The sequence below is a fragment of the Nothoprocta perdicaria genome, unplaced genomic scaffold (assembly GCF_003342845.1).
Source record: "Nothoprocta perdicaria isolate Ctin4 unplaced genomic scaffold, notPer1 scaffold_479, whole genome shotgun sequence".
NCBI lineage: Eukaryota > Metazoa > Chordata > Aves > Tinamiformes > Tinamidae > Nothoprocta > Nothoprocta perdicaria.
The window spans coordinates 94,741-122,497 of record NW_020455731.1 but is presented as its reverse complement, the minus strand read 5'-3'; the positions used below and the strand labels follow the sequence as shown (position 1 = coordinate 122,497).

General features: G+C 51.7%; 1 protein-coding gene across 1 annotated transcript in view; it reads right to left on the bottom strand.

The window, feature by feature from the left end:
* SCRIB (scribbled planar cell polarity protein) overlaps positions 1-27,757 on the bottom strand; it is a 75,925-nt gene that overhangs the window by 5,816 nt on the left and 42,352 nt on the right. Inside the window, exons 25-38 of the mRNA XM_026047111.1 lie at positions 27,220-27,339; positions 26,905-26,961; positions 24,381-24,437; positions 23,567-23,650; positions 16,604-16,672; positions 11,813-11,920; positions 9,704-9,751; positions 9,323-9,482; positions 8,182-8,350; positions 6,812-6,901; positions 6,318-6,506; positions 1,697-1,836; positions 1,317-1,354; positions 478-552 (exon numbers count right to left, since the gene is read on the bottom strand). Of these exons, the coding sequence (XP_025902896.1) occupies positions 478-552; positions 1,317-1,354; positions 1,697-1,836; positions 6,318-6,506; positions 6,812-6,901; positions 8,182-8,350; positions 9,323-9,482; positions 9,704-9,751; positions 11,813-11,920; positions 16,604-16,672; positions 23,567-23,650; positions 24,381-24,437; positions 26,905-26,961; positions 27,220-27,339 (1,404 nt within the window). The remainder of the gene's footprint in view (positions 1-477; positions 553-1,316; positions 1,355-1,696; positions 1,837-6,317; positions 6,507-6,811; positions 6,902-8,181; positions 8,351-9,322; positions 9,483-9,703; positions 9,752-11,812; positions 11,921-16,603; positions 16,673-23,566; positions 23,651-24,380; positions 24,438-26,904; positions 26,962-27,219; positions 27,340-27,757) is intronic.

The window sequence follows — 27,757 nt, the reverse complement described above, 5'->3', positions numbered from 1 at the left end:
TAGCAGGTTTAAAACTAAACTTGCTCCAATTTGCAACTTGTTGGCAGTTTTGTAGATTTTTTCCCCCTTTTAATTCTCATTTTTCACTTTAATATGTTTCAGAATCATTCGACTGCCTCTAGAAGTTTGCCAGAGTTGCCATGGGCTTGCATCATGTCCAAGCGTGGTGACCTTAAAAGCATTGAGAAATGATGCTGAAAGGTGAAGATGAAGCTGCTTTATATTTGCAAAGGCTCTGTCAGTTTTAAAACCATTTGGATCAATTTTATCACAATCCCACTTGAATGAAGCCTTCAGGAATAACTGAACTGCATAGCATGGCTGGCCATCATTGCCTCCCACACTGACAGGGCCTCCAAGGAGGACTTCAAGAGGTCCACCTTCGATGCTAGGTCCTCGCTGCATTTGCAGGCACTACCATCAAATCAGACTCTAACCGATGCAGTGGCTGGCAGGAATTCAGCATGCAGTTTATACCTGGATTTCGTAAACGGGTTTGGAAGAAGGAATGGCAGCAAACTCCCGGTAGTCAAACTTCTTTTCRGACAGGGACTAGAAAGGACAGCGAGAGAGGAAATAGAGAAGAGTAAGGGGAGAGGAACAGATKGAAAACAGCAGCAAGCAGAGTGATTTACACAGAGACAAAAGCAGAGGCAGAGTGTCACTCTCAGTTAGTGCCAAGGCGTGCCTGGATACAGTCTCTGAACACAAAGCATCTCTGGGACATTGTCTTTTATCTTTTCTGGCACCAGGACAAGGGCACCAGGTTGCACAGAAGGCTTTATGTGCTCCATCAAACTGCACACCACGATAGGTAACGAGCCTATCCTCATGGGAAAAATAGGGACAATATTTCTGACAGATTTAGCATAGCCAGGATTCAGTCCAGAGTTGGTTCCATGGTCTGATCTTAGGCAAAGCTGTGTCCCCTCTGTGCAGCTTCCCTGTGCAGCTATAAACTTCTCAGTTTTATAGCGTGAGCAAAACAAGCAGGTGAAGTCCCTGGAATGAAAGGCTTTCTGAATGCAGAGATGGAGGAAAAGGATTGAGAAGAAAGGGTGGAGTAATAAAACAAGGGAATAGAAACAAAACACTAAAACTCAGTTGTTAAAACGGGGATGCTTCTAGCAATGGGTATGGCAGAGTTCCAAGCAAGATGCCCTCCTCATCATTTTGCACATCATGTAGACAGACCTGTGTAAAGTATATAGGTAGGGATCCTGTGAGCCAGATGTATGATCCATGCCCCAGGTCAGTGACTGACAAATCCCAAGATTACAGGCAAAATAACAAAAGTAAGCAGAAGTATCTCATACCAGCCTTCCTGGAGAAGTGACATTCCTGGGACTGCAGTCTGCAAAAGAAGATGTGAAAGCTCTAGTTAGTGAACGGCTGCATTACACACAACACTTCCCTGTCATTCAGCAACATTTAAGTGTAATAGAAGACTATGCTCAGGAGAGACTGCCTCCTCAGCACAAGTGCCTCCTTCCTGCCTTGGAACAGTATCTCAGATGTTTAAGTCTCGTTTCTATAGGTCAGGACTATCTCCTATGCTAAGAGTTGTCATATACCAAAAGGAACTTCCAGTCTAAGCAGAACGAGGGAACTTCCAACCGGTCTGTTTTCAATCACAAGAGAGCAGCTTAACTAGACAAGCAACAAGGTTCACTCCTCAGAGCCTGGGACACGRTACCTTCAAGCGGCGTTGGTGACGGCGTAGGAGCAGGTGAAGGTGACTCTGCCAGCTGCTCCAGAGTGCTGCGTTTTTTGCCCTCCTTGGATTTAGCAATAACCATTTGGGCTTTAAGAGCGTCCTGTTCAAGTGACTTCATCCTGCCTCAGGAAGAAGGGGAGGAGAGAAGCATAAATGACACATCACTGTAAGAGCCAGTGCCCTCTTCTGTGCCAGGCACAGTCCACGGACAGGAGGCTGAGCGCAGAAAGGTGAGATTAGCACAGTGGCCCCTTGGCTTCTSGAGGGAGGCACATTTTCACAGCAGGAAAGAACAGCTTGTCTTGCTGCCATCAGACATTAGTGCCCTGAAACACATGGTGCCCAAAACCTGGAGCTAAACACCAACCCACTGAGAAGCTGGAGGCCTTTCTGGAGGTGCCCTACGAGACGGGAGAGCAACCCAGGTTAGGAGGGAGGTGAACGGCCTGGGCTCAAATAAGGAGGAGAGTTTTTCCATGGGCTTTTGCCTCCTCCRTGCTCTCAGGGTGCTGTATCTCAACACTTTTCTGCCATGAGGAGAGAATGAGCTACCTAAGACAAGGCGGGCTCAGCTCTCTGGAGGTATCTGCTTGCCAAGGCCCAGCAGCCCTCCACGTCACTCACACTGAGGGGCTGCCGCCTGCGGCCCCTCAACAAAACGAGCACCGACCACCACACTCGGATCGCTTCCCAGCCGTGCGAGGACGCGTCCGGGAGCGGGGACGCCGGGGGCYGTGGAACATGCAGCTGGCGGGGGGGCTGTGCACACCTGGATTGGCCTCCTGACCCYGCGGTTCTCGAGACGTGACTCTGCCTTGGACTAGGCATCTGAGCTGGCCTGGCCCCGGCAGCAGCTGCCCGCTGTCGGGACTGGTACAACCTCCTGGCCAGGTCCTGCTCGTACTGTTTAATACTGTCTTCAAGAGCTGAGGATCTGAGGAGGAGGGGGAGAAAGAGAAGGAGGAGGAAGAGGAGGAGAAAGGGGAAAAGGAGATGGTGGTGATGAACATCATAGAAGACTAGCGCAGGGAAAGAAAGAAATAGAACAGGAACATACCCCGGCGAGAAAAAATATGCGTCTCAAAGAGAGGTAGCCTTGTTTAAAACAGTCTCCTATATCTGATCCTGTCCAACATCCACTGCTGCAGAAGCAGGAGTCTCCAGAAGGCAATCTGAGATGACAGGCCAGAAGCGTCAGCCTTTAGAGTCTCAGCATYTAGGGACTGACTCCTTGAGTGCTGGGGATGATGAGGAGGAAGGGCCCAGGCGGCCAACAGAAAGAGCCCAGCAGGCAGTTGCAAAGAATTACGTATGGGTGCACGTGTGAAGCTCACTTGGGTACGAGGCAGGATCATCTGGGTGTGCACATGCATTTGGAGAGCAGCTAGGGCATATCTGCATATCTCTGTTTGTGACTGCCTGTTAGCATGCACCATGAAAGTGTTGACCATGGGAAAAAGGGATGTAAAATGGACAACGGCAGCAGGAGGGGGCAGTATTTGCCAAGGACCTGGGACACAGGCAATTGAGAGCTGCATTGCTGTAGTGCATTTGCACGTTGGGCATACAGCCCTTCGTAGACCCTTGCTGTCCCGTCTGGATCGGTGCCTTTACCTCTCGGTCCTGCTCCTCCCACGGCACGAACGCCAGCAATTGTGTGTGCTCAGAGCACGGGTCCCAACGCGCGGGTCCCAGCAGAGCACGCGGGGCGGGAGGGGGCTGCACGTGGCYGGGCAGGGCACGGAGCGCACAAAGGGGAACCCCCGGAACATGCAGATGAAGGGGGTCACCCAGACCAGGGAAAGGCAAAAACCAGAAGGTGGAAGATTAGGAAGTAAAGGCCATGGCATGCACTTAGGGAAAGCACAGGTTAGTGAAGCTGCAGCACCAGACGCAGGGCAACCCAGTCCTCCCTCACACCAGCTACTGCTTGGGGCCTGTGAACGGAGAGCTGAGCCCTGGCTGCCCCACGCGTCCCTGCGCCTACTGAGCCGGGGCAGGTCCAAGGAGGAAGGACCCACGCTAGGAGACACGGGCAGGGGACAYGCTGAGCTCGAGCGCCCGCCCTCGGCCAGCAGCAATGAGCTGTCACGGCGGTGACCCCTTGATTCCTGCCGGTGCCACAAGAGGGGAGGCGTTAGCCCTCCCCAAGGAACCAGCCAGCCCCTTCTCTGAGAAAACGCAGCGCCTTGGAGGGCCTGGCATGCAGGCACAACCCTGCGCTCAGCACCCCCTAATCCTGCCAAGAGCGCAAGCCCAAACTTTGCTGTGTCCTAGGGAGCCTCAGCAGATGCCCGGCTCATCCCGAACGACAGGCAGGTGTGTGGTGTTGTCACAAGAGTCCGTCACGCTAACACCAAAAACTGCTGCAATGTTTTCCAGCATCAGAAGTTGCTTCCTCTGGGGGCAATAGCAGAGCTCTCGGAAGAGCACAGATTCTGGAGGCAATTGGTGCACATGCTGGACACACAGGCAGTGTCATCACAGCTCCTTTGCTTTCAGAGGTCTGCATTATGGACAATGTGAGGGTCTTCCATTCTATATCTTAAACAAAACCTCCACTCTGTCACTCTGTCTGTCACCTCTCAAAGCACAGTCCTGTTGTCTTTTAGAGTGCTCTGCCTGCAAATCAACTTCTGTTTCATTAGGGCAGATACAACAAAGCAGCATTTCTTTAGGTGCTGCTAAAAGGTTCTTTAGATCCATTTAGGCTGGACGTGACTCCTGCTGACGTGGTGCTTAGTATCATGCTGAACTTCTGCTTTTATGAGCGTATGCTCATAGCTTCCCTGTGAGACACAGAAGTGCTATTACAGTCATCTCATGAGATACGGTGCATCTAGGAGACAGGGTGATCCGCCCAAGGCCACAAGGAACTACAGGTAAGGATTGGAGTGTGGTCATCCCAGCCTCAGCCCTGCCTCTCCTGAGTAATGCTTGGTGAGCACACACTAGCCCTGTCATGCAAGGACGGTGCCTCTGTCCCAGCAAGAACAGGTCACAGATTCTTTTCTGCTTATCAAGGTTTTGTGAAAGGGTTGTTCCTCAAATAATACTTTGGTCATTGGTTCTGTGTGAGCTCTCAGGAAAATAATAGTTTACATAATAATAATAATAATAATAATAATAATCATTCAGCTTGTCAAATATATACTGGCACTACTTTTTTTCCCCAATTTTTGAGTTAGATTTTCCCTCTAGGCTGCTTTATATCCATTCTATTCAAAAAATACACTGTAAATTATACAAAAACATTACATGTCCTATGAAAAATAGGAAAGAGAGTCTTTGCTTTACATGAAAATACTAAACTTCATTTGTAAAGGATGCTACCTGAAAAAGCAGGGTGGGTTTCAAAGGTGTATAAAGCATGCACTAAGAAGAAACTCAAATCTTTCCTAAATTCAAGTTTCCTACAACAGAGAGGCTTCCCAGCGCTCAGTTTTCTGATCCCACAGGGCAGCGCAGGGAAATTCAGGCAGCTTCCCAAAATCTTCCATCCGAGACACGGATTCGGCTTGGGACTCTTTCAAGACAAAGGTGCTGGAGCACTGCAAAAATTCATTTCCTGAAGGGCAAGAGCTCTGGTACGGGGAACATCTGTTCAATCCAGCTCTAAATAAACCATAAACTGATGCATTTTATGATCTCCAAATAACAACAGGGCGCTTTATGCTCTCAGAGCTCTAGAAAATTTGTCAACTCTCATTTCTTCATCCTCAGAACTTGCTCAGGAGAAGACAGCACTATCACCATCCCTGTCWGGGCACAAACACTGGGACTAAAGGGTGGTATCACAACCGACAATCCGACCTCATTTAGGACAGGGTCTGATCTGACAGGGCAGCAAGGACCAGTCTCCACCAGCCCTGTTGCTCTGAAGGTCTCATTCAAACTCAAAAGCTTTCAGTTTACTCTCTTAATAGCTTCCTACAGAACACTCGGGGAAGAAAACTAATTAGTTTCAGGAATAGTTTGACCACTTTTTGAAAGAAATTATGTGATGCAGTAAAGGCCTGGACTAGCTTCTAGTCTTAAGTTCTGAGGTAGGGAATCCTCTCTCTCAAGACAACTGTTTAATTATGTGTTTGTAGCTGATGAAGCAGCTGGATAAAATTAGCCAAGTCTTACTAACTTCTTGGATTCAGCAAGTTTTCCAGCCTAGCAACCCCAAGTATAAGAAATGCTCATTCCCTTCTTCATTTTTCAATCTGTTGTGTTGCAGCTTCACTAAATATCACCTTCACATGCTACAAAAGAGGTGAGGAGCTCTGTGCCAAGAGGAAATGGATATATTCACCACTGTGTAAGTGGTGAGTATAAGTGTGTTTGAGTCACATTTTTTAGAAAATTCCATTGTCCTCATGATAGTGCAAGCACTGCTGAAACAGAAGACAGAGACTCAGTCCTGGACGTGTCAGACRCAGATGAGCTCAGCCAGGCAGCGGGTGCTTTGCCCTTTTTGAACAGAAGCAACGTCCTCCCCTAACCTGCCGTCTTCCTAAGACAGGTATGTTCCCTGATTCTGAAAGACAGACAGCAGCTCCCTGCTTCCTGAGCTAGCCCACTGAAGAGAACAGGGGAGATCCTTGTGTCTCACCGTGCTGCCCTCCACATTGCTCGTTTCTCTGCCTCCAGAGCGCGGCGCTCTGCTGGAGAAAGTTCCTTCTCCTGGCCGCTCAGGAGCTCGGGACTCTGCATTCGCAGCCGCTCTTGGTGCCGCCGTTCAGCTTTGGCTGTCCTCACAGGTGCCACTGGATCTCCTGTTCCAAGATACACTGGACTCAACCTGCGGAGAGAGGGAGGCTGTGAAAGACAGGCTGACCTGGTCCATCACCACTCTATCTGCCTGTTCTTCTCAAGATAGAGGGTGACTACCACCACTCCCAATCAACTGTCCTCTACCACATCCAGGTTCAAGGACATCACTTGGGAAGAGGGAAGAAGGACACAGAACACAGGCCAGTTACTCCTATAAAGATGGTTCCAAGCAGTTTTCCCTTTTCTGCTAAATCCTTCCTTTCACTCCCCATATCTGCTGAAAAGCAGAAGCTGCTGCTTCACTTAGGCAAAGGACATTGCTGGCCCACCTACCCAGACACAGAGTTGGTTCTCTGTTCTCCCTTAATTCCCTCTTCCAGTGAATTCCTCTGTGAGCTGCTGTTCTCACTGGCTTCAGAGAGTCTAGAGGAAAACAAGCATGTGAGTTAATGGTACCAGAGACTGCCAAACCAGGGAAAATTCAGAACAGATCCAAGCCCCAGGAATCAACAGCTAGTTCAGTTTGAAGATGTAGTTCTTGACAGACTTGAGTTTTTGCTCAACTTACAGTATCTCACTACTGCAAGTGTTTCCCTTGTTGGTCTCACGCATCTCAAGCCCTGCCTCTCTACCTCAGAATTCATTTTCTTTGTTTAGGGGTCAGCCCTGCCCCTTGCACTCACACACACACACACACACACGAAATGCTCTGCACTTGCTGGCCAGTTCTCCCGCACTCCCAGCCTTGCTCCCCGCAGCTGGCAGCCTGTCTGCTCCTGCTCCTCCTCTGTCAGTGCCAGATCTGCATAATCGTTAACAAAAGATGCTGCTCAGGGGTTGCAAATGAAGGCAAGCCTGGGGTAAGGGCAATCCAGAGCGATCCCATGGCACTGATTCTCAGTGTTGTCGCTCCATGCACAATTGCAGGACACTTTGAGCATTTACACTCATGTAACTGCATGCGCCAGATCAGCTGAACTCAGTTACCATCTGCACTGTGCAGCGGAGGCACACGCAGACACCAGCCAGATGCACCTGGAATGAAAGACCGTACAAACCCACAGCACCTCTTTCCACAGGTCAGGGACATGTGCTGCAGCACAGCTGGCGGTCAGTATGGTTATCATGAATTTAAGCCCTTACGTTTACTGTTCAAATGTATGTTGCTTTAATTTCAATTTCTGTTCTAGTATGAAAAAAAAAATTCATATGATTGAGTCATATCAAAATATATGACTCAAAATGACAGGATGAGCATTTTCAGCTACTGCAGGACTGACTATGAAACTGTTTCGTAGACTCAGAAGAGTCAAACAAGGGTAAGTCCAAAAGCTGTAGCTTCAGCTTTAATCTACCCCAGCTATATTTTTATCTGAGATCTGAGTTCTCATTCCCCAGCTGTATAGCCAAGAATAAGACAACAACTTCAAGGCAACCTGGAGAACAAGCCCAGCAGAACCAGGCAACAAAAGCCTGAAGAAGCAAAGCTGGGGTAGGTTCAGCATCAGAGCTCATCCAGCATTGGCCATGTCCACAGAGCAGAACTGAAGGAGCTGTTGTTCTGAGGAGAGAGCTGAGGCCAACTGCCTGCTGCTCGTTTCTGCTTGCAAGAGGAGCTGCTGTCCAGCCTGCTTCCCCCCACATCACTCATGTTCATGCCACTCATGAACCCAGGGGTGCACGGAGCTAGCGGTCTGTCTTACCGAGCTGCTGAGGCCTGGGTGCTCCTTCCATTTAGCCTCTCAATCTTGTACTCAATTCCTTCGATGATGACACTGGACTGCAGGCTCATATCAGGTGCCTGTTTTACCATCTCATCCTCTTCCCCTTCTTCTTCCAAGAGAAGGGCACGTTTCTGCTGCAGTTTTCGGGCTGCCAAAACAACACAGGCTCATCTTAGAGTAGCAAGTGCTCACTAAACAGCACGGGATGCAACCTCTGGGCAGGTACTTGTGCTGAGCACCCCTGCAGATTTCTGCTGTTCAGAGTCTATATCCTCTCCACAGTCAAACTTATTTCTCCTCCACTCCATTAATGCTTCAAACATGTAACAAGTTCTGCCCCTTCCATCAATCTCTTCTTCCTTATTCACTAAACTTAATTTTCTCCTACAATTCTCTGGATTATAACTTCCAAGACTTCCACTTCTCAGCACTCTGGCACTCTACAGAATAAAGGCTTCCAGCAGCCCAACAGGCTGAGTTTATTTATCGCSAAAGTGGATGTAGTGGGCAGACCCTTTGCCTCCTCCCCCAGGATGGAAAGCCCTAAGGATCTGACATTCCCATCTGTCTCCTTGAGGGAATACAGCCTGGAGGGCCAGGGCTCAACAAGCGGCACTGAACCAGTGGGAATCATCAATCAGTCAGACACACAAGTCACAAGAGGATGAAAGACCAAAAGGGCCAGTGAGCAGGCTCTCCTCTGCAGACTCCTACAGGCACAAGGACCTGTCAAGGTCCTGACAAGGACCTGTCCAACAAAACTGCAAATAATGCTGCTTATCCCATTCTGTTAGAAGTTGTTAGACACACAGAATGGTTAAGCTTGGAAGGGACCTCTGGAGATCATCTAGTCCAATGGCCCCGCTCAAGCAGGGACACCAAGAGCATGTTGTCCAGGACCATTTTCAGACAGCACYTCCACTAGTCCACATGGGAACTATGTAGCATCTACACAACTCCTTAAGAGTGCAAGTGCTTCAAGGCATGACCAAGCCTCACTGGCAACCACTCACTGGCTTTTGGAGCTGTTGGATTCCTGGTATGTGCCCTCTCATTGGCCTTCCTTGGAATAGGAATTCACTGGAATGGGTGAAGTTTCCTTGCATAAATTCTAACATACCTTCCTCTTCCTTCATCTTCTTCAGGTCATCCTCTCCTACCAAGGAGACACGCTTGGGAGGCTTATCCATCTGCTGTTGCTTCACCTCAATCTCAAAATACTTCTGTCTCTCACGGAAGGATCGCTGCTCCGGGCTGTGCAGCCCACTCGGCCGCGGCACCTGTGACAGCCACACCAAAGTYGATGTGACCAGAGACCCACAGCCCCGTCCCCACATCTCCACCACATGACTGTCTTGGTCCTGCCCCCTGGCCATGGCCCCAACACCCCCATGCTCTCCCTCCTCCCACCTACATTGTGATCCCATTTCCAGGCCCACAGTCCCACAGGTCTGAATAGCTGGAGTCCCATCCTACTTGCAGCTCTACCACCCGGACTCACCTCCTGGGCACTTCTGGGTTTCTCTGTGCTGGTCTGACCAGGCAACTCCTAAGGATACAGACAAATAGGTGTGTTATAGAAAGACAGTTTCCTATCATCATCTTTTTCTTTTTCTTTTTCTTTTTCTTTTTCTTTTTCTTTTTCTTTTTCTTTTTCTTTTTCTTTTTCTTTTTCTTTTTCTTTTTCTTTTTCTTCTGCTTCTTCCTTTTCTTTCTCTTTCTTTTTTTCCCTTTTCCTTTTTTCTCTTTTCCTCTTTTTCTCTTTTCCCTTTCTCTTTTTCCTTTTCCTTTTCCCTTTCTCTCTCTCTCTCCCATCCCCCCATCCCCTTAATGCCCCTCTTCCTCAGGCTGAAGTGCTCCGGGTGCAGGCTCACCGGGGCTGGGCAAAGGGCAGGATCCCYTCCCTGGACCTGCTGCCCACTCTGCCTCACGCAGCCCAGGACACTTCTGGCCTTCTCRGCCACACGGGCACAGGGACAACTCAGGGTCACCTGCCTTAACATTTTCATTGCCAGATGTGACTCTGGAACCAGGATGGCATGAATAAAACTTGTGAATAACAAAGGCCAGGGAACAAAAGCAGAGTTTACAGAATTCCCTGGAAGTGACTTCACTCATCTTCAAGCACTACAAGCACTACAAGCACTACAAAAATTTAATCTACTTTAAATGGCCAAAAATCAGTCCTTCAAAGTGCAGACAGAGCTGTCAGTCATTTTAATTTACCAAACCAGCTCAACAAAAGGCTGCATGAGCAGGACAAGGTGGACAGGAGGACACGGTTACCCCAGATAGAATAAGAAGTTGTGACTGCAAAGCAACCTTAGCTCCAAGTATAGCCCGACTGTGAAAAGAATGAGCCCGACCTACTGCCAGATAAGCAAATGTACTGGCAATGAAGAGAAAGAGAGAAAGAGAGAAAGAGAGAAAGAGAGAGAGAGAGAGAGAGAGAGAGAGAGAGAGAGAGAGAGAAAGAAAGAAAGAAAGAAAGAAAGACAGACAGACAGACAGACAATACTACAGTGCACTTGAAATCTTCCCTGAAATAGGCGTTCTCGTTCACCTTAAGATGTGCCAGAAAGAGCACTGAGACAGAAAAGGCGAGGGGAAAAGCTAGCCAGGGGACCAGGAGAACAGAGGGTCTTTTCAAACACAGAGAGACAAAAGAGGCAGTGTTTTGCTTCTTTAAAGCAGTAAATGAAGCAGTGGTAGAGCTGTTGATAAACACGCTGTTTCAGACAGCTCATGTAACTGGAGCGCTGCCACGGAGGGAGATGAGCTCTTCAGGAAGGACAGGGAGGGAAATTCCTTCTTGTCTCCAGCTGCTAACGGGGGTTACAGGGAGCCTGAGGTCAGACTCTCCTCAGAAAGGAGAGGTGAGAGTCACATGTGGCAGCAAAGGAAATCCTGATAAAATACAGGGAGAAAACTCCTCACAGTGGTCAGACACTGAAGTGTCCACCCAGAGCACAGAACCTCAGTTTTTTGAGATGGAATCTCAGTTTTTGGAGACATTCAAAACTCAGGTGGAACAAGCCTGAGGAATCTCACACAATTTCAAAGGTGGCCCTATTTTGAGAATCACAGAATCACAGATTCTATTTTGCATGATTCTGTGATTCTATTTCGCATGGAGGACTGCAGCAGATGACACCCAGCAGTCTCATCTAGCCTAAATGTTTCTGTTTAAATACTTGGAGGGATGAAGGAGAAGAGAAGGATAATTCTGGTTAAGTTAAAGTGCAGAAATTGACCAAAATCAAAAAAGATCTTGAGAACAGGAGTAGCCTGGCCTTGGAGCCTGGAATTTCAGACAATTTCTATGTATCAGGATAGGAAGTTTATGCAGCAGCATTGTAATATTCTGGAGGACTAACAGGGACAGGAAATTTTATTAGCTTTTAGAAATATTTATTAATAGGACTCTGCAGGGTGGCCACCTGCAACTTGAGCAGACAGCGAAGTCCCAAGGACGTCAGTACATCCCTCTCACAGCAGCTTTCTCTGGAGGAAACAAATTACTCCCTTCTTCCTACCCTTGCTCACTCATAATGCTCCATCTTCCCTTGCTCCATGGCTTGTGTAAACTCCACTCACTCGTCACAGTTACCTGTGTCTCTAGCAGAGGGTGTGACACGGGCACTGCTGCAAAGGTCTTGTAGGCTTGCTTGACATTGAAGGGGATCTCGTCAGGAGAAGGCGGTGAAGGCGGCTTGGGCTGCAAGGAAAAAGATAGAGAGTAAGAATAACCACAGGTGTCATTTAAAAGAGAACGTGGGGGAAACATCACAGTCATGAGCTTGCAAAGCCTGAAGAACGTGTAAGGGAAAGYGGCTGCAGCCTCGTGAGGCTGCACCTTCTGAGCTGCGTGTTGTTTGCACATGACACGGGGCAGCACAYGTGTTTCCGAGGAACTCATATCCATGTCTGATTGCCTGGGTAGAGGASGAATGATAGTTCTAGTGCCATGGATCCTCAGTGACCCGACCACAATTCTGTGGCTGATTCCTGGTCAAGGGAACGCACTGCTGTCCGGCTCCTCAAGGGTTCTGCCCAATCCAGCCAGTGTGTACCAATGGACCTAGGYCTGGAATAGGGCAGCTCTTGATTCTTTACTCTGATGCCTACTTATGCCTTAAATCTGAACAAGCCAGATTTAAGCATGAAAGATAAGGCTCATGTGGCCACTTCTGATACCAGGATCTTCCTCATGAGGGATCTACTTGTCTCATTCCATTTTATTTTTGAGGAYGCGTACTTCTGTTCATAAAACTACCAGCCATATGCTTCTACACATTTCAAGCCACGGCTGCCTAGACCAAAGCGACATCTCCTTCAGGACTCTATAATCTGCAAAAAACTTACCTTTGAATTTAAATTTTTCCCTTCATAGAATTTCACTTTTTCTAAGAAACATCTGACGAGGTCCAACAAGACCTTCCTGCTGGATGCTCAGCTGTGCTGTGCTTTTCCTCCCCTGTCTCTCCTATGATGCCCCTGCTCCACTTCATCATATCTAAGAAGAAGTGGCATCACAAAAACTCACAGAGGCAGGTGGGAGCGACACCATCTCCTTCCTTTCCACTGCAAATCAAACCCCCTCTAGTTACTTCAGTTACTGTCTCAGCCTCTGACCGCAGATTATTCCTGGACAAAGGCTAAATTATGGGGCTTGACGATGTTCCCTCCTGCCTAGGCTGAAAAGTAGCACATCAAGGTCAGAAGGGAGATCCTAAAATATGTGATTTTTGCCCAGTTACATGCATCAGAAACAGCTGTTTGTCTGTTTTTGTCTACAAATCACATCTCTAATTTGGTACTGCATCCTATAGGCATCAATAAAACGAGAAGGGCTACATTGCAGGTAAACAAGTCTCCTGACGTGGCATTTCTTACCAAGGCAGAAACCGAAATACCTGATTGCTGATACTCTCTCCCATCAACTTACAATTCTGACTGCATGAATCTTAAAAAAAAAAAAAAAATCCATAATTTTGCAAATCACAAAACCTGACACCAGCAGAATGGTACTGGCTTTTGCTCCACGATGCAAGACACCAAGGTTATGACAGTTCTATACGTCAGAATGCAGCACGTCRTCTATAAATACACATGTGAAAGCGGAGCTGCTTGGCAGACTTCAGCCAGCGCCCGTCTGCAACAAGGTGAAGCGCCTGAGCGGCCACCAGGCAGGCTGGTGAGGCTGAAGACACGAGGCGGGGTGCCCGAAAGCTGCACGGGGTGCACTGACCATGACTCTCTCCACGGCTGCTCGGGAGGAAGAGGCACCACTAACGGGGTACCCAGCCTGGGGCGAAGCCACCCCACGATCGCTAACCTGCACGGACGGCRCGTTCAGCCACCTGCCACGTGCAGCCTCGGCCGCAGCGCTGCAGCTTAGCAGGAAGGAGGCCACTTACAGAGCTGAGGGTACTGAGGCTTGGCTCTTGCTGCTGGAAGGGATTGGGGCTGTCCCCATCCTCCGAACTGCGCGGGGCCGCGTTCGGTCGCACTCGGGAGAGAGGCTGAATGACGCCCGGCTTGGTCTGCTCGAGCAGCAGGTGAAGGGCAGGGGGGGAAGAGAGAGACAGAAGAGAAACGAGTGGTTAGGGCAGCGAGATGGCTCTGACATGCAAGGGAATAGGGCAAATCCATGCACGTGAGCCCTATTCCTCACGGCCGGCTCCATCTACCAGCCTGGAGCGAGGGCTACTAGAGCAAACAGCAGGTAGTGCCTCTGCTGGAAGCAGCTGGGCAAGCTGAGAGGCAGACTGGCTAGGGTGAAGATGGCTAAGGACAGGACACAAGACACAGGACCTGCTGCAACCGCAGGCATCTGCAAGGTCCGAGGGATATGGCACGAATGCGTTGGAGTCCAGGAGAATTCAGTATCATGAACAGCAGATGCAGCTGGAAACAGCAGGGACTGGCAAAGCCTGAGGTGCAACTGGGCTGAGCTCAGTCAGAAATGCAAACACAGGCAGGAGCGAGGAGCAGGGACAAGTGCCCGGGGCTTGAGGTAGATGCCACCACTGATGGATGCTGCAGGGAACAGCACAGCAGAGAGCAGGGAGCGGGGAGGAAGGCAGTGGGTGAGCCAGCAGAAACCACGCRGGGGAAAGCTGCAAGGGTCAGCACGAATAAAAGCTGCAAAACTACTTGCATCAAGCTTTAAAATGAGGAAAATTTAGGGCTTAGTGCATTGTACCAACTTCAGGTATAGTGTGGGTTAAAAGAACGAGTGCTAGAGCCCGCAGTGGGGCTTGCAGGGCTGGAAGGGCGCGCAGGGGTGAGGGGGGCAGGCTCCAAAGGCAGGGAAGGCACGGGGAACAACAGCGAGGCCTCGTGGCACTTGTACTTACTGATCTGTTGTCATCCTGCGAYGCAATGAAATTAATGGAAGCCTGAAAACGGGAATAAGGGTAAATGCGGAGTCCGTGCAGGCTCTGCACAAAACCAGCAGCACTCGCGAAGCGGCCGCGTGCGCGTGCCCGGCGCGGGACGCCGCAGGGAAGCGCCCCGGGCTCCGCGAGGAGCCGCGCGGGGCCCCCATGGAGGGTAGCTGCTCCCCGTCCTCTGCGGCACGAGGGACACGCAGGGTGCCGGGCATGGACCCCTGCCCGCGGAGGGGCCCTGGGCTGCCCCTTCCCTGCTCCCGCTGTGGAGCTCCAGGTACCCAGACAAACACCCGCCTCGTCCCCGCCTGTCACCCGCAGCCGCAGCACACCCAGGGCACCTGCGAAACTGTTCCAAAACTCCAAGAGCCCCGAAACAAGCCCAGGAATCCTGCAAGGACTACGGGACGTCGTACGCATGGAAAGTACTTTAAAAATAAACGGAGGCAGAGAATTAACGATCCCATTCCTTATAGTTTCTACTCTGAAGGAACAACTTGAAGGTGAGTCCCCTGTATCCCCAGAAAATGTATTAGCTGTAAGGCAGGTGCCCATCTTATTTCCTTCGGGGTCTTCTGTTGGACCTGATCTGTTCTACCTACTGGTGCCTGCGCGGAGAAAACTAAACCTGCCCAACCGCCTCACCTGACACACAGGAGGCTGCCACGCAAGCCCTGATCAAAAACGTATTAAACAACATAAACACAAACGTGATGGACGGCTCGGGCACAGAACGCCGTGGTGAGGATGCTGATAACCCAGCCTAGAAACCCAGCACGGGGCCAACAAAGCTCCTGTGAGCACCGGTGCTGCCAACTCGGAACCGCCAAGGGAGAAGCCTTTGGAAGGGGCTGGGCTGGAGCTGCCCGCCCAGGATCCAAGAGCCGAGGGGACACGAAACAGGCCAAGGAGCTGTCCCGCCGTGCAGGACGGGCCGAGCTGCAGCTCCYGTCCCTGCTCCCGCTCCCAGCCCCACGGTGCGGAATGGTGGGATGGTGGGAACGCTGCCCTCGCTCCAGCGTGGCCCCGCTCACGGAGCAGGCGGCCGGGGACGCAGCACACGAGAGCACGACCGTCCCTTCGGAGGGCCGCTGCGTGCCAAAAGCAATGCAACACACACACAGCACAGCACACAGCACAGGTTGCAATCCGTTCTAGCTTATAATACAACAAAGAATGGCATGGAATGAATGTGGAAGCAAAACACTTTAAAACTCACTTAATATTTCCTTTCATAAGGCACAACAAAGGTGTGAAACCTACAGATGAAAAGTGGACTCAAGCGCTTAGATTTAAAAGGGAAAAGAGTTGATATAGATAGCTAGAATATCTAATCAGAATAGACAATGCTTATAAAAAATCAAGGGTTATGCAAGACCAGAACAACCTCCCATTTCAGAGCTAAAGCTGAGCTTTAACTAAAGAGGTTCAGAAGATATTTCTGAAGGGTAGGTTAAACCTCTAACTATTTGCTGTAGGATCCTTGAATTTTCTTCAGATAAAGACTGCTGATAGAGTGAGAAACAGAACTTGCTTATTAACCTAAAAATGGGTTCCAGACCCGAGATGGTTTTTGCATTTTCTGAATCCAAACTTTTCCATCTCTTCTGATGTCCTGATTGCCAGAATTAGTCTCTCTAAGGCATCAGTGAGTCCATCCTCAAAGACAACCACCACTGTGCAGGTGTTCTAGGTACTGCTCAGCTGATAATTACATACCAATACTGACCGACTGATAATTACATGGGTAACTAAATGAACCTTTGGAGAAATAACCTCTTGATGAATTTATGACCAGCTATTTTGAAGGAGCAGAGCTCTCCTAGTTTTAGACCGGCCTCCCTTAACGCACACTGTCCTCCTCGGAGGTGTTCAAACACCCCCATGCTTCTCAGCTGCTGGTCCCGGTGTCCTCCTGCCCGAAGAATCCACCTCCCTCTGCTTCCCACACCATGTCCTGGGTCAGTCAGTGTCCCAATGTCCCAAACTCCTCGGTGCGTTCTCACCTGCTGATTGCCAGGAGAATAGGGGGCTTCCCGCCTGGAATTTCCAGCCCCAGACTCGCCTGCAGGAGCCTGAAAGACAAAAGGCAAAACTAGGGAGTTACTGGGCAGCTGGAACTCCCAGACACCGGCCCTGCCACTGAGAGCAGGAGGCAGGAGAGCAGTGACATCCGAACGGGCCAGCTATGCCCACACCACAGCAAGGAGGAAGATCAGCACGGGGCCAAAGGCAACTGCCACGGCAGAAACTTGCAAAAAAACCCAGTAGAAATGGCAAAAGAATTATATTACCTAGAAATAAGTTCATATTCAAATGCCTTGCAAGGCCACTGTGTTAAAGCCTTCTGCCTTGCAAGATGTCCCTGGGAATCCTTTCCCCCCAACTTCTCTTTAGCCTTGGACAAAATGGGCCACAGTGCAGACCAACGTCTCGTTGTAGGGACGTTGAAGGCCCTCGTTGAAGGCCAAAGCCATTCCTATGAAAGGGGACAAGATTCATCCCCAGCCACCACCACTGTCTTATGTTCTAGGCTACTTCAAAGGCAGGAAGGGATCTCATCCCTTCCGTGGGACCCTCTTGGCATCGACACTCATGCATCAACAACTATGACATGCAAGCAGAGTCCATGTCATTGTCCAGATACATAAAGACTGGCCACAGGATTAAGAAGCATGATTTAAAAAGTAATTTAGAAGCCTAAAGACGAGAAAATATATATAAAAAATGTTATTTACAGAACCGTTTAAGCAATTCTAAGGCTTCAGCATCATTAAYAGCACGTCCATGCACTAGTGAATCATCCAACCATGTTAACTGGATCGAGGTCAGTCTCGGGCACTTGCATTCCACCGATCAAGCCAGGAGCTGTGACCTGAAGTTTACACTGGAAAGCAGCAGGTATCTAATTTTCTCCTCTATTTACATGCCCCCTCTCAGCTCTGCAGTGGCGGAGACTGTGGCAGTTCTGCTCAGTTCTGCCCAGATTGTGGCCGTTCTGCCTGAGCTACTTGCAGACCGCCCCAGCGCAGGGTGTTGGTGTCCACCTCAGCAGAGGTGCTCATTAGCACAGAACTAACCCTAGCAAGAAAACCCTAGTTTTGTCCAGGTTTTGTCCAGGTTTTGAAGTCTGCCTTCAGAAACGACCCCCGCTTTGGAACCACTGCCTTTCATGTCCATTACCAGCAACTTTAAACTGGATTTCTGTTGTGTCCAAAGAGCAGCCTTGGCATTTAGGCTGTTGAGAGCTTACAGACATTCCCCTGTGTGTGTGTCTCAACCCTCAAATGCCCACACATCTGTGAAGAGTAAATTTGCACCAAGGACCTAGGCTACAGGCTAAGGACGACCACCGAGTGGGTTGTTTCTGGCTGTGTGGGAGGGGATGTTTCCTTTTTGGGGGTGTTTTGGTTCTCTTTTCACAGCTCCCAAAAGGCTAATAAAAATGGAAAGCGAGGAAAGGGGTGGTGCTCACCTGGCACACGACATTTTGGGGTCTAGTCTTTGCTCTACTGAGGTTTGCTGCGCAGTACTTGGAAAGTTAAACGCAGGCAGCTTTTCCAGAGTGAAAAGCAAAGTTTTCCCTCAAAACCTGAAAGCCTGGGAATGTCAGATCCTTGTCTCTGAAGGATAGCGTGTCTCCGGGCTGCGGAGCAGCTTGGCCAGCGCCTCGGCTTCTGCAGAGCAGCTTCGTCCAAGGCCAGCTCTGCACCCCGACCCCGCCACCGTCCCCCCGGGGCCTGCGGCTCCCCACTCCGGCAGCCCCCGGCCGCGCGGCTGCTCGGCGGCGCCCGGGGGACATTGGCGGCCGGAGGAGCCCGTGGGTGCCGCACGGCAGCGAGGCCCAGGCGGTTGTTAGGCAGGAGCGGTGCCCGCGCGCGGTTTAGTCGCGGGGGGCCGGAGCTGCGTGCCCGCATGCCACACGCCGCTTGCCTTGCAGTACAGGCTGGTCTTCAGCACGCCCCCCCGGCCGTAGCCCAGGGGCGGCCCCCCCAGAGCGGCCGCCTTGCCCTTGCGGTTGGCCACCACGAAGGGGTTCTCGCTGAAGGGGATGGGCTGGCAGTCCACCATGCTCTCCTGCTCTGGGGCCTGCGGTGGCTGCTCCGGGGGCCGGGGGGCACCCGCGGGATCCCGCTGCTCCGGGGCAGGGCCGGCCGCGCTGCCCGGCGCTGGTCCCGCGGCTCCTCCCGGCCCGGCACGGCCACTGTCCCGAGCCCCCGGCACCGGCAGCGCGGAGCAGTCGCCCTCCATGCCGCAGCTGGCACTAGGGCACGGAGCGAGCTGGGAGGGAAACAAAAGATCAGAGAGACAGAGGTAGAACAGAGGAAGGCAGGAGGGAGAAAGCAGAGCAGGGGTCTGTGCCCCCAGTAATGAGTTGCGGAAAACAGCCCTGCACTGACGCCCGCCCTGCTGTGACTTCCCCCTCTCCCGATCCAGTACCGGGGTGCCGGTGATCCCGCATCCAGCTTCCCTGACTCAGCACCCGTGATCCCGCTCACTGCTTCCCTGATCCAGCACCCGTGATCCTGCTCACTGCTTCCCTGACTCAGCACCAGTGTGCCAGTGATCCCGCTCACTGCTTCCCTGATCCAGCACCCATGATCCCGCACCCAGCTTCCCTGATCCAGCACCCGTGATCCTGCTCACTGCTTCCCTGACTCAGCACCAGTGTGCCAGTGATCCCGCTCACTGCTTCCCTGATCCAGCACGGGTGTGGGCCGGTGATCCTGCACCCTGCTTCCCTGACCCTGCTCCCAGGAGGGCTCCTGCTGCCAGGAGGGATCTGGGTGCCCGCATGCAGGACGCACACAGCTCCCGCACACACCTGCCCCGCTCCCGCTCTCACCCCTCCAGCCTGCGCTTCCACCCAGCACTGCTGCGGAGCCCGCGCCAGCGCAGACCCTCTCCGGTCGCTGCAGCAGGGMCAGCACTGCCACCCAGCGCGTTCCAGCATCGCCTCCCAGTACATTCCCAACGCAGGCCCAGCACCACCACCCAGCACCCTCCCGACGCAGCACTGCTCCTTCCACACACAAATTCCCCCCGCCTTGATCCGAGTCGCTTCCACCCAGCGCTACCATCAGCCCCGTTCCCTCCCATCACCCCTGCACGAGCCACTGTGCTGTTAGGGCCCCACTTCACCCTAACTCGCACTGGTAGCAAGTAAGAGAGCTAAACAACAGCTAATGTAGAGCACCCRTACTGGAGCAGAACTGGAGCAGCTCCAGTTCCACCTGGGCTGAACGGCCCCTCCGAGGTGACGCACTGACCTTTCCTCTTCTAATGCCACAGGAGGGTGCCCGTCACCCCTGCCAAACCTTCTTCAGGGACGCACAAATGATCGGAGCTGAACGTGGGAATCCTCTCCCATCCGAGCGCCTGCTGGGGAGCAGGAAGGTGCCTTCTGCTCTGCGYGCATTCTGTGACAACCTGGTCACGATGCGCTCGCAGAAATAGCCCTCAAGGGCCGGCTGGGTGGGCTGGCGGCTGCAAAGGCAGCTGAGAGCTCAGGAATTCCTGAGGTTCCCATGCAAGCTGCCGGGCCCAGCCCAGCCGAGAGCAGCAGTTGCCGCAGCCTTGGGTCGTGTCACGTTTCTTCACACAGTGAAGCCTGCACTGCTCTTAGAAATTTTGCTAATGCAGCTAAGCCAATTTAATATATATAAATATATATGTATATTAACACTACTGAGAGAGAAAGAGAGGACTTTTCTTTTCCTGGGTACCCTAAACTACACTACAAGTCCTGTAGCGCACAGGGAGTTTCACAGCCAGGAAGCACTTTTGAGCACATTATCTCGGGATGCAATGGTGCAACCTGCCAGGAATGCATCTCCACAGGGTGGGAGATACTGCTGACACTGCTCCCGTTCCTGCTACCTGCCCTTGCTGAGAACACAACCACTGGCCACGATCCCATGAGCTTCCTAGCGTCAGCACAGGCTGCTGGGCTCACCCAACAGGGAAGCAGAGGGCAGCACCCRCAGAGCACTGCGGACATGGACGTGCCATCCATCAGCTTTGCAAGTGTGACAGACCATGAGACCATAAGAACCGAGCTTCGCCCATCCCTCACCTCATGCTCCAGCACCGCTGCAGTGGCCGTGGACTCCAGCGCTGAAGGCCCTGCTCCCCCCACTCCACACGTGGCTATTTTTACCAGACGAGCAACAATTTCTATTTTGGGAAGGGGAAATTTGGGCCGTGTCATTCGCTTTTTTCAGCCTCATGCCTGCCACTCCCCAGTCCAGAAGGGAGGACAATCATGTTCCCCCCTGCCCCCTCCAAGGCAAGCACGGGGCAAACGCACTTGCAGTTCTGATCCATCACTCAGACTCGTTTCAGCCCTTGTTCTGGGGCAAATTTAAAATCTCATGAACAAGCGTAGAAAAAAGAATCAGCGGCAGAAAATTACAGAGAAAGAGATGCAGACTAGAAAGTACAGACTGTTAATGGACTGTAATTAACAGTGACACTTTGCTGAGAGATGTGAAGTCTTTTTACTTGCAGCCCAACGTTTAAGTGCTTTGCAACGGCTAGATGCAGTTACTGACGGGTGAGGATTTCAGGCCTGTGCTGCACAGAAATCGGGATTACAAGGGCCTCTCTATTACTCTAACGGGATTATCCAGAAATGGCTGTAAGGCTGGATCTCCACCACCATCAAGCTACTGATCTTACTGGTGTGAGAGGGAGGCGCATCCCAGTGAAGCTGTCTATTGACAACGCTCAGCTGCAGTTTTGAGCGCACGCGGACACAGAAGTCATCATCCCAGCAAGCCTTTGTAACCCGTGCTCACGCAGGCTCAACACCCAGCAATACAGAACAATCCAAGCTAAATTTGAACACTTTGGCCCCTCTTCCTCAGGCACAGCTCTTGAAGCACCCGCACTTGAAACCCCATTGCAATCTGTCGCAGAGCGCTGGGACGGGGCTGCAGCGTCCCCTGCTCTGGCARGGAAGGCAGCTCCTGTCCCCAGAGCTCCCACGCTCCCCGTGCGTCGAATCCAGGCTGCTGGCAGGGGACCCTGCAGCTGGTCCCGGCCACACGTCACCGCCCAGCACAGGAGCCCTCTCCTCGGAGACGCGGGCTCGGCCAGGACGCTGCTGCGGCCCAGGGCCAGCCCCGGCGGTGACGGTGCCGCTCCTTGGTCTCCCTGCGTGTTCCTTGGCAGCGAGAGTTAGAGGCCAAACTACCACGGAAAGAGCAAGGGAAATAATATATATATACCTTACAATATATACCTCTTATAATATATACTATACAGCAGGGACGCTGCTTAGAGGGGGAAGTAGTGGCCGAGAAAGCCAACACTTAAGAAAGGAAGAAATAGAGAAAATACTGTGGGAAGAGGGCAGTAACTCCAGTGGCCCTAATCAAAGCAGACTGTGCAGAAATAGCYGATCCGATAACTGATGGCCACGCTTTTCTGCTGCCAAATTGGGGCCAGTTTGAGCTCTTCAGTTGCCCAAGGGGGCTAGGGGCAGCTCTGGAAGGAAGGGAGAAGCCCCGTCGTCCTTGAAGCTCGTATCTCTTTCTGACTATTCACAGTCTAAGCAGACGTATTTTTCAACAAGAGYGATGAAAAAGCTGGACAAAGGACAGCTGGGGAGGACGAACACGGACACTATGTGGCCCTTCCCTTGCAAGGAGACATTTATAGACACCTCCCATACACCCAGCATTCCRGCACGGGCAGCCCCACATTCCTGTCCCAGGCATCCCAGGCCGACACGAGAGCCGCTGGAGCTGAACTGCTGCTTTGGATGACATGGGGTGTTCATCAGACAGGCAGCTGCTTACCCGGGGCCGGTTCTCCCCTTGTTTCCAGCTAAGTTACATTAATAGCTGCTAAAAACACATTAAACCTTACCCCAATAATATATTTTTTTCTGTGTGAATGGCCACCAGCTACTCTGTGTAAATATCCAGGAGATAAAAAAACAGAAGCTGGAGGGTATGGAGGGGAACAGAATGGGACAAAACTGGACGCAAAGTAGAAAAGTGAGAAAAGAAAAGGGAGAGGGCCTGAGGTCAGAGACAGAACAGAAGAGGAGGAGGGAAGGCCTGGAATGAGATGGAGACACTAAAAGTGAAAGGAACGTTCCTGAAACCGTGGAAGAGGAATGCCAAGATTGTCAGGTCTGGCAGCACTGGGGGGCTCAGGGCAGCAGCCCCCAGTGACGCTAGAAGGGGGCTCTTGTGGTGGCAAGATGGGATCTGAGACAAAGACCCGGGGCGTGTTTGAAGGAGCAGCAAACAAGCTCGCAGCAGGCACCAGGCAAACGYGGGAAGACAAAGGAAGAGCGAAGGGAGCAGAGACGGAGCAGCGAGGTGCAGTGAGCAACGCTGCACGGAYACCACTTGGCGCTCGGTGGATTCGGATTCTCTCCTCTGGGCGCTGTTGAGTGTCGGGGACTGAGATGCAGGAGGCCGGAGCGGCAGGAAGGGCCAGCCCGTGCCCAGGCTGTGTTGTGACAAGCAACCGCTACCATTCTGCCTTTCGCAGTCCCAAAGGGACCGGTGCCTTCGCCTAATTCCTGGCACAGGTGCCTCGCTTCCCTGCTCCTTTCTGAACGCCAGGCTCCAATGTCCTTTGAGGAACATCAACCCTTCCACATCAGGCCCAGCCTTCCCCTCCCTCCTCCACAGCCTCCCATAGCTGCTCCTTCTCTCTCCCACAACGGCCCGTTCACCCTGGGCTCTTCTGCCTCCTTCCCAGACACTTCTCCCTCCCATCTCGGCAGCAGCAGCTTCCCCTTCTGACACGGACAGCAACCTGGCTCTCCACTCTCCCCCATTTTCTCCTTCCAACCTGGCTTTCTGCCGTGGTCACCGTGTGTGGCCAGGCTTGCCGCAGCGCTCAGCAAGGGCTCTCCCGCGCTGCRCTCGCCGGGACCCTCTGGCCAGGGCGGCAGGAGGGACAGGGGTGACCCCGGCTCCCCTGGCAGGACCCCCCTCACTTACAGCGCGAGTGACTCTTTGCAGGGCGCTGCTGGGCAAAGCGGCCAGGGTGCGATAGTCCAGCCGCAGGGGCTCGCTGCTGACGCTCTGCAGAGGGGCAAGGGGGAGGCACAGACAGACAGACAAGGGAAAAAACACCGGGAAGAGATCAGGCCAGGGAAGAGATCAGGCCAGCGGTCGGCTGAACAGAGCAGTCAAAGGAAACCGCCCGCTGGCAGCAGCCAAGGCCTCCCCTCCACACAAGCCCTGTGGCAAACTCCCGTGGTTGGGAGATGAGGCCAGCGTGCTCAAGCACAGCCATAGGAAAATGTGACAGATACTGGAGAACCACCACCGAGGAGACGCCACTGGGGCCTGGGGAACACACAGGGGTGCCCGAGTCCCACCCACTCCTCCTGTCCCCAGCACCCCCCACCCCTTCCAGGAGGGAAAGCGGGATTACATCCACAGCAGCTTTCCCAAAGAGCATCCACAGAGACTTTCAGTTTGGACTGCAAGACTTGGAAGAGAGAATCTACAGTTACTCCATGGTATCTCTTCCCATCCTTGATTCACACTTATGGTTCAATTTTCTTTGACTTGGCTTCCCATTTGAATTCGTCTTTCAATTTCTAGCCACTTTCCCCCATTCCTTCTACAACCACATAAAAGATTCCTTCATTTCTGATATATTCCCTTATACCTTGAAGTCATTTTTTTCTTTTGGAGGGGGAGTAGGGGGACAGGTTAAGGGGAAAGAGCATTTCTGGAGACTCCTTCCACCCTGAGCCCCGGGGACTCGTGTGGGGCTCCGCAGGCCCCCCGCCTCGCTCCTCACCTCGGCCTCCTCCTCAAGCTGCTGCGTGGCTGCCTCCCGCTCCCTGCGCATCCGCTCCTTCCACGAGAAGAGCACGAGGCCAGCGCAGCGTCCATGCGGCACAGGGAGAGATGGAGAGAGGTCAGCACCATGCAGGGCAGCGGGCCAGGGAGAATAAACAGGGCTGGCGCCAGGAAGGGTGAGTGGGAACGCGGCACGTGAGGGGAACGGAGCAGCGACTCTTCCCAGCACAAGGAGACGGGAACGGCCACCCCGCACAACACAAGCGGAGATGCCAGCAAGTGCCTCTAACCTCTGACCAGGGCTAATCCTCAGGAGAAGGGGGCTGGTGCTTCAGCAGCGACACGCTCATCTGCAGCGTTTCGGCCAGAGACGCTACAGAAAGACGGGAACCCTGAACGCGCCGAGGCCGGGCTCGGGAAGAGCCCCCAGGCGCTCGGCACAGCCCAGGAACGTCACGTAGGGCGACCAGTGCACAGTCCCACGGGAGCTTCCCCAACCCCACAGGAGCTTCCCCCCAGCTGCAGCCTTCCTCCTCAGCTTCACAGGCAAGGTAACAACCTGGCACTTATCTTGAACAACGACTGCCACGTGTTTGCGTTTCTGACACTTTTTGCCCTGCATTTATGTTGCAGAGGGAGGGCTGTGCCCAAGCCAAACACCACTCTCCTGTTGCATATTCAACCCTCCTGGCTGCTCCCCCAAGCCCCTCAGAGTCCTGCAGTCCCAATGCTGCAAGGACAGGAGGTGGAAAGCACTGGAGCAATGCAGAGGGAGCAACTAAGAACAGGGATAGTCACCTAGGCCTTCTCTTCAACGGCTTCTGTGCACAACCACTAGCAAAGAACCAGCGCCCGCACCACAGCCTCGCTGCCCAGACAACAACGAGCAACACGAGCAGACACAACGCTCTGCAGAATCACCAGGGCCAAGGGGTTTCAGCTCAAGTCCAAGCTCAAGTCGGTTATGCACGTTTTGCACAAGTGGTGTCTGCAAATCAGAAGCTCCACAGTAATCTTGTGCATGAGCCTTCTCTTAAATGGAGGAGAGACAAGAGGGTCAACCAGCCCAGACTGAGCTGAGGAGTGATCAAAGTCCATCACTGAAAACGGCTGAGCAGGGTTTTGGATTAAGAGTAGTTAAAAAAAAAAGAAAAATACATATAGATGCAGAGCTGGGATAGAAAAATGTGCAGTGATTCAGTGCATGAAGACTTGGAATTACTACTACATCTGAATTAACAGAGTGGCAAACTTTGGAGCTGTATATAGAGATCAGGACAGCAGTATTGGAAAACATCTGAAGGATTCTTGTGCAAAACTGAACTTTAAATACAAATGTATCAGAGGAGCAAATAGTGCTAGTGAAGATCAGGCACCGAGGTGGGAACGCCCTACTACATTATCATGGCTATCATACACTGTCATTGGAATAAATTTAGATTTAGCTCTCATAAGCAGTATAGGAGACAGAATCTGTATTTCCAAGTCACATTAAAAGGCAGTTGCAGAAAAAAATGGGTTTTTACTCTCTGGTCTCAGCCACGGTCAGTGAAACAAGAGGAGTCTGGAGCCCCCACTGCCTTCCCCTTCCAGTGCCCTGGTGGGGGGCATCAAAACCCACAGAAAGCCTGTTAAGATACAGGTAATTCTGGAGGGGAGTCGTCTCCTCTGCTGATCACCAGGCTACAGGCAAAACTCCCAGCCTCCCAGGAGGCTGAGACAAAAACCATTATATTTATTGTCAGCAGCATTATGGTGAGAGCAAACACAGTATATTGGAACACAGATCTTATAACAAGGCTCAGACTAGAGCTGCGTGGTCTTGGGAAAGGACCTGCCCTTCTTGCTTTGGCCAGAAGTTTCAGAAACGTTGGTGATGATGCACACYACCAGTAAACAATTAGAGACCCTTATGAAATCCATATCTACTAACCTAAAGCTGGCAGGGCTACCATGTGTTGCAAGAGCAACAACAAAGCCAGGCTTTCTCTGAAATCACAGCAAACCACTGTGTGTTCTGGGAAAGACTGGGACATGGGAGTCACACAGACACCTTGGTGGACCCCAGAAAGGGGACACGGGGCTTGAGGAGAGCCGTGACTATCAGGGCCCCTTGTTCAAATTCAGGGTGACTTTGAGCCCCGTGTTCTCATCTCTGCCCATAAATGCTGCCAGGTCAGGCAGTGCTGTCTGGGGAGAACAGGGTAAACGTAATTTCAAGCCTAATGGCCCATTTTTCTCAAAGTTGCAGCTTTCTGCTGCTCTACAGAAAGCAGAGTCAGGTAAGAATGAAAAAAATCTTAAGTTATAGACGAGTGCCACCAAATCCGTGTGAAGGAAGGGAGGGCTAAGCCAAAAAGCAGCTAGAATAACTGAGAGATGTCCTACGGGGGAGAAGGCCCCAAGCTCCCCCATGGGAACGGCCTTTTGGCTGAAGCAATTCGGTGGCGTTTCCTTCGGGGCTCAGAGCCTCGGCAGGACTGTTGTCAAGAACAGACTCCCCTACGTGAAAAATCTCTCACCACTTTCTCCATTTCTTCTCTCTCCCACTGAGTTGCTTCTCTCACCATTTCCATCTCCTAGGAGAGACCAAAGTTAGAGCCGCTTCACCCAGAGCTCTGTCCCGCCACGGGGCACCTACAACTACATGACAATTTCCATCACGTCCTCGTGCGCTCCACACAGAAGAGCAATGACCAAGTGATCCCATGAGGAGGAGGAAGTCCAGGACACACTGGCCTACCCACGAGACTGCAGATCAAACACACCGAGGAATTCCCACAGGGAATTTCAGAGACTGTGTCCACTGCACACCTGGCTGTGGATGGAATACCCACCTTCTGTAGGATCTCCAGCTCTTCGGGGCTCAAATCCCGATCRATGGATGAGATGCTCTCCAGGCTGTTCTTGCGCCCAATACCAGCAGCAAAAGGGTTTGCAATAATTCCTGGGGACATCTATAAAGCAAAAAGACAGAAAAAAATGGTAGAGTAGGTACTGTGCTATACAGTGAAATCTGTATGCTGGGCTTCCAGAATCAAGGTGATTCTAGGTGAGACAGAACCATACTGCAACTTGAAAAATAGTTTCCATTGCCAGTTACACAAAGAGCTTTGAAAGACCTATGAAAGATGAATTTAAWCTGGCACATGTACAGGAAGGGGGAAGATGAGGAGGGAGTGGATACATATAATAACAGAACATAAAAAGTTTACTCTCAAAGCTCTGGGAAAACAAGCAGAGAATGTACAGTAAGCTTAACTCACTGCTGGTTAGAAAACAGTTTCACAGTATCACTGCTCTGGTTAGAAATCTGGCTCTCAAAGTAAAGGTAAAGACCAAGTGGTAAAATAAAAAAGGAGAAAGGAAAGGAAA